We start from the raw sequence: 12357 nt of genomic DNA, 5'->3' as shown, positions 1-12357 counted from the left end.
CTTCCAAAGCTAGACTTCCTTTATACAAGGTTTATCATATGATTTTCTCTTATATGTTTTTTGCTTGTATTTTCGATGTGGTCTACAAAGGTAAAAGATGATGAATAAGTTTTTTTTTTTTCATTTTTCACAACACAAGACTGGAAGAATTGAATTCACAAAAACCATTAGTGTCTGCAAGATAAAGTAACAGGAAAATAAACGTAATTCTCTACCCGACTACAGTTGTCTACTAGCTAACATGAGGTGCCTGGTGGGGGGAGGGGGAGGCGCTAGTCCCCGACGGTGGTCCCTTTTGAGAGGGTTTGTTTCTGTTCGCCCGTATTACAGTAGTTCTTTTCGTAATGGTAATGGGTACCATTACATCTGAGTGGAAAGACACTATGAGAGTAAAGTGTCTTGCCCAAGAACACAATGCAGTGATTCTGGCTAGGGCTTGAACCCGGAACGCTCGATTCGGAGCCCAATGCAGTCCCGGTGGTTCCTTTAATTCACGTCTAAACACAGCCAGCAGAAGACATGTTATCACCAAAGCCAGGCCCTACTTATGTCTGTAGCTACAATGAAGTTTAAGATAAACAAAAGCATATTTCATGAAAATCCCCTTATAGTCAGAAGGATGACGAGGAGGCTCACTTACTTGACAGGTTGTCTTGTTTCAATCATATTTCTTCGCTGAAGACTCTTGAATCTGTCTTCAAACAAGTTTCCCTCTTGCTGTGGAAAGTTACACAAAAACGTTTTGATACAAACTTGCTAGCAGTTTTATACTATACTCAATAACTTTAATATACTCAAGAAATATCACAAACATTCAGAACAATAATGAAAGAAAACGTTCAGAATTGAGATCCCCAGCCGACTTCTTTAACTTCAAGTACAGTAAGATAAATTGTCCATACAGTACTTTCTCTGTGAGCTCAATTTACACTGCACCTACCTTCAGTGTACGGAGATTTCCAGTCATCTCTTCACTTAGCTGTATTTCAATATTTGGTGATTCGTATCTTTAGCTGTAGTTAAGTGATCTATTGAGTTTTATGTGTTCATTTGTACTGGTCATTTATACAATAAAAAAATTGTCCAAGGACTATTAATTACTATAAATATTAGACAACAGGGCCAATAACTAATAAAACCAACCAGAGTGCTTTATTCCCGGTCCAATATTTTATATTAGTATATACCACACAAGTGAATAGTGCTTTTCATGCGCTCCGATTGGTTAACTCCGCGGTGATTAGCAAAGTACTATTCACCTCCTATCAGCTAAAGAGAAACAAACTGCCTTCCCGTGTCACTTTGTTTACCGAAAGTGATGTTTTAGTCCGCTAGTTATTCAACTTTTGTGCTTTATACTAAATCAATTATTCACCTCAGTGTCAGTGAATGCGGTGGATATTTACCTCCACTTCGGTGAATAAGTGTTGAATATTGGACCAGGTTGAGTTTTTACAGCTCTTTTTCAATCATAACATCGTGTAATTAATTTCTTGCTTGCTCCAGGCCATACTGGGAGAACATTGGTTCTTTGTCTTTTCTGAACAGACCTCGCTGTTCTGTCAAGACCTGGGACCAACCAGTACGGCCCCAATGTTTGGTTAATAAGATGTATGTAGCCTGCCTCAAACATTTGCATGTAACAGTTTATTTGCAATACTTATGGTCAAAACTTCCAGGGGGACAGAGGCCATTATTTCCCTTTTCCAGGACCTTCCCCCCCCCCTCACCAGGGGTGCCTGCCCCCTCCGGGGGTGGGGGGGGGGGGGTGCAAACTAAATGTAGAGTAGGATACTTATGTTTGCTCAGTCTTTTTGGTTTTGTAGCAGAATTCTTTTTTATTTCCTCGTTCTTTCTCTTTTTATCCTCAGCCTTCTGCTCAGACATCTTGATTTCTTTCTTCAAAGTTTTTATTCTGTTACAGAAAAATACAGAAGTTTTAGTGGTTAGCAAACATAACTTAAAACTTTGTACGATTTGTGCCCTTTTTGTGCAGTCTTGGCTCGCCGGGCAAATGATGCTTAAAGCCGTTGTTTGTTCCATTTTGCTACAATGTATTAGCTTGCCACTTGGTGAACAACAAAAATTCACTTTGATCTTGAAGAAAACTTCAATCCTTTTTGCCAAAACACATTACATGCATTAATTTTTATCAATCACCTGGAATTCACATCATGGACACGTAGATCAATTATATGTATCCAGTGATATACATGTAACTACATGTACATTACACATGTAAGCAACTTACCTAAAAATCTCATTCTGTCTCAACTTCTCTTTCTTTTCTGTCTCAAGTCTCTTTTGCTGCAAGGAACACGTATGCAGGTACATGTTCAGACCATAATCAGGAAAAAAATCTAATGATATACTGCTGTATATAATTATTATGTCATAATTATGATTGTGCATTTACATACATGCAAGGCATGTACCCAGTTCAAACTAGAATAAATACAAGTGCATTTAATGTCATATCAGGCCCCATGCATTATTGTATTGTTCCAGAAAATATCCATACCCCTCCCACGAAAAGTTTTTTGGTTTGAATCCCCCCACCCCTCCGGAAATTCTAGTTACGCTCCATACTTTCCTTTAAAAAATTTGACTTGAGACCCCCCACCCCCTCAGAACTTCCAATGATCTTCTGTGGGGTGGGTATGGATATTTTCTGGAACTGCACAACAATAATCTGGTTAAATTTATGCCTCTTCTGTAGATTTAATTTCTTTTCTTTAATGTAGATAAGTAAATACCTTTTTGTAAATTTATTTATTTATTTATTTTCTCTTTTTTATTTTCTTCTTCACCTCCCGCCTTGAATAGCTAGGCTACTTGCGGGAAGTGAAAAATATTGTAAATAATTTGATTGCCTAAATAAAGTTTTGTTGTTTTTGTTGTTGTTGTTGTTGTTGTTGTCTGTAGTTAAGCATTGTTGAATGTTAATTTTAAGTTATGGCTTGGTCAAAGAAAAAACCAAGGGAGGGAGGAATAACAAAAACTATTTAACAATTAGACTACGAGCCCAAGTTTTCTATGAGCAAATAGTCAATGAGGCGCAGCCAAGTTGACTATTTGCTCATAGAAAACGAGGGAGAGTAGTCTAATTGTTTTAGTAGAAACTCTAAATGATTGCAGCCCAAAACCTACAATATTGTGCACTTTGAAGACAAAAATCAAGAAAATTTACCTCTTAAAGAGCTATGCGCGCGCACAACTGTTTTCTATTGGCGAATAGAAAACAGTGGGAGAACCAATCAGATTAGCGGATTTCCAATAGAACACAGTTGAGTTTCTACTAATACTAGTTATTTACAAAACTGATTCCAATGCTGGACTAAACACTTGCCTCTTCTTCTTTTTCTTTCTCTTTTCTTCTCTGTTGTTTTGTTTTACGATCCACAGCTCTGACAGGCCCAGCAGCAGTTCCTTCACACTCGTCATCACTCTCAGCTTCATCTGACTCCTTTTCATCCTCAGCAAACAGTCCCTGACTCATCTCCTCTGTCCATGTCGGCTAATCACCACATAGAAACAAACAAACTCAGTCCAGTACACACTACGTACCTGTATGACTAGATTAAACTTAAGACTAAATTGCAATGACAAGTACATGTACAGTTGTAGCTTGCATTGCAAAATAATATTTTTCTGTGAATAGATCAGTAAACAATTGAAGATAATGATATCTAACGTGGATTGAAGATAACCGATCATCCAAACTTGTACCCTATTTTTGGGGGACGTACTATAAAATATTTTTACCCAACTTTTTGACATTCATCTTAGATAAAAGATTGATGTACTGTTTACCAGCTAGTACACCACTCCAAAATTGAAAATGCAAGACAAACTTTGAAAATAATTGCGAAAAAAGTTAAACTGCTGGCCCTTTTCTATTGATCCTCATGCTTACTGTAATTCTCTGAATTTGTTTAACAAGCACAGAGACCTCTGAAGAGGCTTTTAGCCAGGTGGGAGTCCAGGACCGGAGTCCTATGGGCAGCCACTTTTCAGAGAAAATTAATATGAATAACTGTATACAGAGGTTTTTTTTTTTAGCAAACTTAGAAATCTTAAGATACATTTGCAAACATAAATGCAGAAAAAAAACCTTGCATGCTCCTCAGGCCCTCCTATGGGGACAAAGTCAGGCCGTATAATAATTTTGGACTTCCACTTTTTTTATTCCTGGCTAAAAGCCTGCCTCTGAACATCATTTGGGACATTCTTTATCCCATCTTTTTACGAAAGAATACAAATTTTTTATACTTACTAAATTGGCAGCCTCTTCTGGAGTCAAAAACTTGACTTGTCTTTTCAGTTTCTCTATTTCTTTAACTTTTTGCGACTCCACATCATGAGCAGTTTGAAGCAATGACTGCAAACAAGAGATTCAGTAACATTTTACAATAAAACAAATAGAGTGTTAATAGAATGATGTACACCGCAAGAAAAGATGCAAATACAGTGGAACCCCGATATAACGATCCTCGATATAACGGTATTCCCGATATAACGATGAATATTCTATGTCCCGGCAAAAGTTACAGTAAAATGTACAGTATGGGACAGAACTCCGATATAATGATCTTCGATACAACGATATTCCCGATATAACGATTAGAATTTAGCGAACCGAGCGTAAAATCTTCCCCGATATAACGATATTATCAGTACACAGTCACAATTTAAGCAAAACACTGAATTTAATACAATAGCATAACAGTAAAGGGGTTATTTCTAACTTTTCTGACAAAAGCTTAATACGATAATATACGAAAATAATACATTTTAAGTCTCTTTATCCAGTTAAAAAGTATATGTTAGGTTTACCCCGATATAACGATATTCTCAGTTATTTTACGGCCATATCAATTTATCGGGAGCTTTGATACAACGATTCCTCGATATAACGATATAATTTTACTGCTCCCTTAGCATATCGTTATATTGGGGTTCCACTGTAAATAGCTTACTTGATGATCTTCATAGGTTGGGTTATATGAAGCTCCAGGCACACAAATGTCAACAGCTGCTAGCTCTGATGTCTTCCTGTTGATTGTCTTTGGTTTCTGTAATCATGCAAAAAAAATTATTTTTGTAATGTATAACTACACACAACTGTGCAGTGACATGCATAAAGCACCATATCATGCTCTGAAATGTTATTACCTTCATTTTGCTTTTTCTTGTAGTCATGAGAAAATGTTCATCTTCAGTGTTTACATCTACAAAATTAATGAAAAAAGGTTTTAAATGTATTTTATTATAACCCATGCTAATTCGTGGGAGGCGCGGTGGCCTAATGGTTAGTGTGCTCGACTCCGAGTCGAACGGCCCGGGTTCGAGGCCAGGCCGGGGCTCTGTGTTGTGTTCTTGGGCAAGACACTTTACTCTCACAGTGCCTCTCTCCACCCAGGTGTATAAATGGGTATCGGCGAATTTACTGCTGGGGAGGTAACCCTAGTCTGTATTGCCCAGTCTCAGGGTTTGTTTTCAATTTTGATTTCAACCGAATTACACTTCAGTAGTTGCATACATGAAAAGTTAGAGTCCACCATTGCTGGTTATTTTGTTTAGGAAAACTCAATATGCTGAAATATCAGTTTGGAATAACATTGAGGTTCTTCTTCTTGTTATTATTGTTTTGCAAGGATGTCTGACATTTATAAATATGATGAAAGAGTAAGTTTGTCCCAGAATTTTTATTTTGACTAGTACACATTCCTTCACGCGAGACTGGCATAAACATTGCACACAGAGATAGCGCAGCTAGTACAGACTGGAAATCAACTTTAAGCTATCATAACAGACAGACTTTGTACTGCATTACACTACAGTGTACCTTGTGTCTCCCACAAATCAAACATTGCCAGTGTTTTGTGTTTATTGTTATTTGTCTCAACAGCAACTGGTCTGTTTTTATTCTCCTCAACATCTGAATCAGACGAGTCACTGGGATTTTCATCTTGTCTGTTCTTTTCAATAACCTTCCTCTTTTTACTTCCAACAGGTTTAATTTTACTTTCTGGCAGAAGAAGCTGATCTACCTTCAGGAGTTTACGTTTCCTTGATCGCACTTTAGATTTGCCTGCATTACAAAAAAGAATCAAACAGCACTCTTTACAATTATAAAATTACTTAAACATTTATTTAATAAGTTGTCTCTTCTTTTTTATCTACAACGTGTTGTTCATCGACTGCATTCAGTGCAAGTTACTCTGAAAATATACACCGTGGATCTCCTCCTTTTATAATACTACAGTGGAACCTTGATATAACCAAAGGCCAGGGGACTGGCAAAATGTGTTCGCTATATTGAGGTTTCGATATATCGAGGTTCTTTTCCATATATGTTGCTATTTCTGGGACGAAAAATATCGTTCGTTACATCGAGGACTTTGTTATATAGAGGTTCGCTAAATCGAGGTTCCACTGTATCTTTTAAAATCTTTACGCATACTTGGCATATCTTTGGCCTGAGCTTCGCTTGAAATGCACCTAGGTTTGTTTAGAGCCATTATTCCCTTACAGCACAAGACATGAAGACACAAAACAAAAGTGCCCAAAAAATATTGTCTTGTACAACTAACTGAGTTTGTTAAAATTCATGTGGCAAACCAAAAATGCTAATTCCACTATGACAATTACAGTCGAAGCTCTCGTAAGCGGACACCCTCGGGACACGGAAAGTGTCCGTAACTGGAGCTGGCCACTTACGAGAATGCTTCTCGTAAGCGGCCATTGGAGGTGTAGGGGATAGATGGCCGCTTACGGGAGCATATGCATCCCGGGATGCATGTACAGCTGTAAGAGGTGTTTCGAAAATGTGGATGACAGCAAAACAAACACTGAAATATGGTGCTGTAATTACTGTAAAATCATTGTGACGAAGGACGATATGAAGTGGATTGATAAATATAAGATACAGAGGTTGTTAATAGGATTTTCTTTGGGTTTTCCGCTTACGGGAGCTTAAAAACAAAGAAAAAGTCTAAGTCTTAATCTCTGAAAGTGTCCGCCGCCGTTTACGGGAATGTCCGCTTACGAGAATGTAAAAATACAAAGTTTGTATGGGAGTAAAAACGGGGTTTCAAACAAGGCGGCCGTAAGTAGAGCTGTCCGCTTACGAGAGTGTCCGTTAAGGGAACTTCGACTGTATTATGTTTTTCATCATATTCCATTCACTACACATAAATGTAAATTAAAATGTAATCTATGTAAATTTTAATCATACCAGTTGTCTTGATTTCCTCAGTTTCCTTGTCAACAAAAAATAGACCTTCATCAGGTTTTTCTGAGACTGGACCACTGTTGAAAATGTGAAATCTTTAATTTGCAACATGTTTAGTCAAATTACAAGCTTCACTAGTTAAGCACCCTCCTTCCAAAACATCCACATTTGCGACGACACACTGCATGAAACAATTGCCAGCGAAACCATTAACAAATGCATTTGTTGTGTTAAAACAGCACATTTAAAAGGAATAACAAATTTACACATCATATTATTTTTCATCCCACGTGGATCATTCGAGGTCGAACAACATGGTCTTTTGTGGTACGTTTTTCTTACTCAAAATCCGACACTTACCCAGTTCTTTCTTCGCGGCTTGCTTCTTCGAGATATTCCTCTACATCTTTGATATCCGTGTGCTTCCGCCAACTTTGCTTTGATTTTTTACTCACCCTCTTCCGCTTCGTCGTAGCCGCCATTTTGATTTCTTGTTTGCGGCAAAGAGCGTGGGCTCAGTTATTGCGCAACAAGCGCAGCGCAAACTTATACCCAGTTTTCTTCAAGACAATGTAAACTAAATGAGATCAAAAATTCTGAGAATTTGTACTATAGTCTTCTTCGCAGCCCATCAAGACAAAGTCTTCTTGATGATTTTATTCTCTCTAATCGCCTGTCTGTATGATACGGTGGCCCATATAGGACATGAGCAATTTTTTTTTTCGATTGAAATTTTAACTCAAATTTCAGTTACAAAAATCCGTATTGTGTAATTGTCTAGGCGTACAACTCGGATTTTTACCGCAAAAATCCGAGTTGTTGAATTTCCAGAAACACAACTCGGATTTTTACCGCAAAAATCCGAGTTGTTAAATTTCCGGAAACACAACTCGGATTTTTAACACAAAAATCCGAGTTGTTAAATTTTCAAAAACACAGCTCAGATTTTTAACACAAAAATCCGAGTTGTTAAATTTTCAAAAACACAACTCGGATTTTTACTTCAGACACGTGGTTTTCCGCCGGGAACAGCTTAAAGTGCTCGGTCTTTCGACCTTATTTGCTTCTGACTTCTTTCTGAGGGTACTGTTATTATTTGGAGGCATTATGTATTGTAGAGCCGTAAGATTGTGGCCAAGGAAGTGTCTAGAGGTCATAAGTCTCGAACAAGTCCGCGCTGCGTGGTTTCTGTTTGTAGAGTTGAATGACGCCTCTAAATCTGTACTCTGCCACATGTTGTGCTAGTTTAGTTTGTTTTGGCTAAATTCTAATTGCAAGATATGCTTTAAGCTCTCAAAATGTTCGCTCTGGAAGGACAAGATCTGAAATGTTCCGTGAAAATGTTAACTACTGCAAGATGCAAGATGTATTGTCTTATCACGGATTATCTTGGTCCGGCTTCGCCAGAGACTGTTTCAGCTTTACTATGAAAAAGCTGAAAGTTGGTTTCAGAGAGACATTCTGTGTTGTAAAGGCTATGCTTCTTGCATTATTTTGATCGAGCGCTCTGTCTTTTAAGCTCGATGTTTAGAATTTTACTACCTCCTTTGCTCGTTGCGTTACGTTGGCACCACATGATTCAAATATAAATTTGAAATCTATCACGCGCAAGTCCTACTGACTGTTTTGCGTTTTGTATATGCCACTATATAGTTTAGTTCAGGGCAAAAACCATGAAACCATGAAACCATGGTCTTGCCTGATGTCACGAACGTAGGAGTCGTGTAGGCCCGTCACCTTTATTTACCATGCACTTAAAGCTGTTCCCGGCGGAAAACCACGTGTCTGAAATAAAAATCCGAGTTGTGTTTTTGGAAATTTAACAACTCGGATTTGTGCGGTAAAAATCCGAGTTGTGTTTTTGAAAATTTAACAACTCGGATTTTTGTGTTAAAAATCCGAGTTGTGTTTCTGGAAATTTAACAACTCGGATTTTTGCGGTAAAAATCCGAGTTGTACATTGAACGATGTTTACAACTAAGATTTTTTAGTATAAATCCAAGTTGTACGCTTAGACAATTACACAATACGGATTTTTGTAACTGAAATTTGAGTTAAAATTTCAATCGAAAAAAAAAATTGCTCATGTCCTATATGGGCCACCGTAGTATGACACTGTTTTAAGAACACCCTTGACAACGCTGGAAGGTAAATTCGAAGGTATATTACGTAAACCTGCGAAAACAAAGCGTCCCATTCTCAGACAGTGCATTTTACAAATTATCATAATAATAATATGCACTAATCTCTGACCTCCAGGACCTCTATTCATGATCAGACCAAACAATGGCGCTGCTAGCTTCATTCGAAGGTTTCAAAATCTTTTTGCAAACTGGATCAATTTTTATCCTCGCTTTGCTCATTCGAACGAATCTAGCACAAAGTAGTGAAAAACAAGAAGCCGAAACGGTAATTCTGGTCTCAATAGATGGCTTGAGATGGCAGTACATTGACAATGGATTTGCAAGCACGCCAAACCTCAGGGGCACCCAACGGAATATTTCGTTAAAAATCTGTCGAAGACGATTGAGATCTGAGCATTCATTGTAATTTTTGCTTCCCCTTCCTATTGTCTAGTATTACGGATTTTTACTCTGGTCACTAAATTCGGGGCCCTTCTCTGGCTGGAATTTTTCGAAAGGTAAGTTTGATACCTATAACTTTCGGATCACTAGACTTTCAGCTAGAAATCGAACAGATAAAAAATTTTTAGGAGATAAAAATATGCCTATATCTACCGTTTAAATACTAAAATACGTTCACGGTACTACTTAAGTGGTAACTATATTCTCGATGGGTGCCCCTGAAACCTCGACTCCGTAGCTCGAACTGGCGTAACATCAAAGTACATCAAAACTGTTGTACCGAGCAAGACATGGCCAAACCATCAAACCTTCCTGACAGGATTATACCCTGAAAGCCACGGCCTTATATCGAACAATTTCTGGGACCCTCACTATCAAGAAAAGTTTGTTATTGATTACGACTGCGCCAATTATGATCCTAAATTTTACAATGCGTCCGAACCAATTTGGTTGACTTTCGAGAAGGGCGGTGGGCGAAGCGCGCTTTATTTTTGGCCAGGATTCGCGGGATATCCCGAGAAGCCGACATTCTACGAAAAGCCCGCGATCTGCCCCGTCAACTGCAGTGCTGTTAATCCCAAGGATTTACCAAACATGAGGAATACGACTCGTAATGGTTGGCCTCCGTACATTCACTGCATGGTGAATCACAGTGAGCCTTCGCGACAACGCATCGACAAGATACTGAACTGGCTTAAATCTGACACCCCTCCGAGATTTGTCGCCTTGTACATTGAACAACCCGACAGCACTGGACACGGATTCGGAATAACAACGCAGCAATATAAAAACGCCATGGAGGCAGTCGACCGTGACACCGTGGGATACCTGATAAACAGCCTCAAGGACGCCAACCTCTTTGACAAAGTCAACGTCATCTTTGTCAGTGACCATAGCATGACGGATACTTCGTCCTCTCGACAAATTTTCCTTGAAGATTATATCAACCTTGATGATATTCAGCTCGTCGAAGGAGGAGCAGTCGGCCACATTTGGACTGCTGTTGAAAAGATAGATGAAATTTACCAAAATCTTACACGCGCTAATAACCCGCACATGACAGTGTACAAAAAGGAAAACATTCCTGAAGAATACCATTGGAAGAAAAACAGAAGAACCCCGCCAATTTTCGTCGACCCGCAAGTGGGATGGGTCGTGAGGACGTCAAATGCAACGGCTCGTCAAGGGAACTGGACAGTAGGGGACCATGGATGGCCCGCAATTAAGTCCAAGAGCTATTCCGTGTTCTTCGCCCATGGGCCTGCCTTCCAGAAGGGCCTCAAAGTGGCCCCGTTCAACACCGTGGATCTGTACCCGTTGATGTGCAAGCTGTTAGGTATAAATCCAAAACCAAACAACGGCTCCCTGGACAATGTTAAGATGATGCTGAAAGAATATCCCAACCGGCCGGCAAGCCAACCACTAAAGGGACCGCATCCACGCTGCAATCACATGCTCCCATCATCCTTGTCGCGTTCAGTGTGACATTTTATATTCGCATTGCATGTTGGTCTTAAACTGACACGCCTAGCTTTTCACGCAGGCGTTTCTTAGCAACTAATCGCTTAATTTGTTCAAGCCGTTTGCATTGCATACCGGCCACATTTTTAAAAACTAACCTCAATTTTCTTCGTTCCTCTATAACTGAAAACGATTGAAAACTGAAACGATTGATCGCCGAGAATCGCCTGCACTGCACTTTAAGTAATTATTTACAGCTTAAGTGTTGGATGCAGTATGAAATATTTGGTTTTCCAGTTAGTGTTACTGACATTTGCATGGAAAGCGCGTTAAAGTGTGTACTCTAATATCAAAAAATGAACTCTGAATCGTTATTAGAATCTCAGAAATTAAGTTAGACTCTAATAGGCTTGTACTGTTTTTAAGCACATCAATAAACTTTAGGAATGGCTAAATAAAACCTGCCTCGTTGTCAGTCGCCCGCGCGATAAAAAAAAACTTTCAGCAAAAAAGCAGAGCGCAAAGAAAAATGGAAAGAAAAGGATGATCCTCGAGGGTGCTTCATCATCTGAAAATTCCACCATTCTTGGGATCTACACAATTTTTATATTTTCGAAGAGATTCGAATAATTTCAACACAGAATCTAGCAGGATTCTTTATTCCGATTTTTCTCGTGGCGCCAATCTCATCCCCAGACCCCGCTTTTCCTTTGGTTAGCACCAGCTAAAAAGGAAAAGCGGGGTCTCGGGACGAGTATACTGGTCACCATTCCCCCCCTTTAGCAGAAGTTATATCATTCTCGTCCCCATAGCCCTTTCGTTTCTCTTAGCCGGCTGGGCCTTGGCACGAGGAAACAAAGGGCTCTGGGGACACAGGATTTCCAGTCCTAGATTCTAGGACTTCCGGTCTTCATGTATGCAGTCATAATGTTTCGAAAGAATGTATGAGAGAGTCGTTACTTTTTCGACTTCCGTTTAGGAATTCTTTGTTCCAAACAGCCAATCAAAAAAATTCGAATTAATTCAAAAATCCTATGTCCCCAGAGCCCTATGGGGACGAGAATGAAGTTATAT

General features: G+C 39.0%; 1 protein-coding gene and 1 pseudogene across 2 annotated transcripts; one reads left to right on the top strand and one right to left on the bottom strand.

Annotated features, from left to right (window-relative positions):
• LOC144635924 (ribosome biogenesis protein NOP53-like) lies at positions 1-7766 on the bottom strand. The gene is made up of 12 exons (XM_078495043.1): positions 7598-7766; positions 7241-7314; positions 5849-6094; positions 5176-5231; positions 4980-5075; positions 4277-4381; positions 3350-3517; positions 2252-2307; positions 1796-1915; positions 941-1007; positions 641-717; positions 1-82 (listed from the first exon to the last, which is right to left on the bottom strand). The coding sequence occupies exons 1-12, from the start codon at positions 7717-7719 to the stop codon at positions 10-12; spliced, it is 1260 nt and encodes a 419-aa protein (XP_078351169.1). The 5' UTR covers positions 7720-7766; the 3' UTR covers positions 1-9.
• A 1750-nt stretch (positions 7767-9516) lies between these two features.
• Positions 9517-11760, top strand: LOC144635716 (ectonucleotide pyrophosphatase/phosphodiesterase family member 5-like; annotated as a pseudogene). Its single transcript, XR_013567396.1, has 2 exons — positions 9517-9715; positions 10048-11760. The product of XR_013567396.1 is annotated as an ectonucleotide pyrophosphatase/phosphodiesterase family member 5-like (transcript).
• Positions 11761-12357: the final 597 nt, after the last annotated feature.

Source organism: Oculina patagonica, chromosome 13 (genome assembly GCF_052425735.1).
Source record: "Oculina patagonica isolate OP01 chromosome 13, crgOcupat, whole genome shotgun sequence".
Classification (NCBI taxonomy): Eukaryota; Metazoa; Cnidaria; class Anthozoa; order Scleractinia; family Oculinidae; genus Oculina; species Oculina patagonica.
This window is presented reverse-complemented; position numbering and strand designations above follow the sequence as displayed.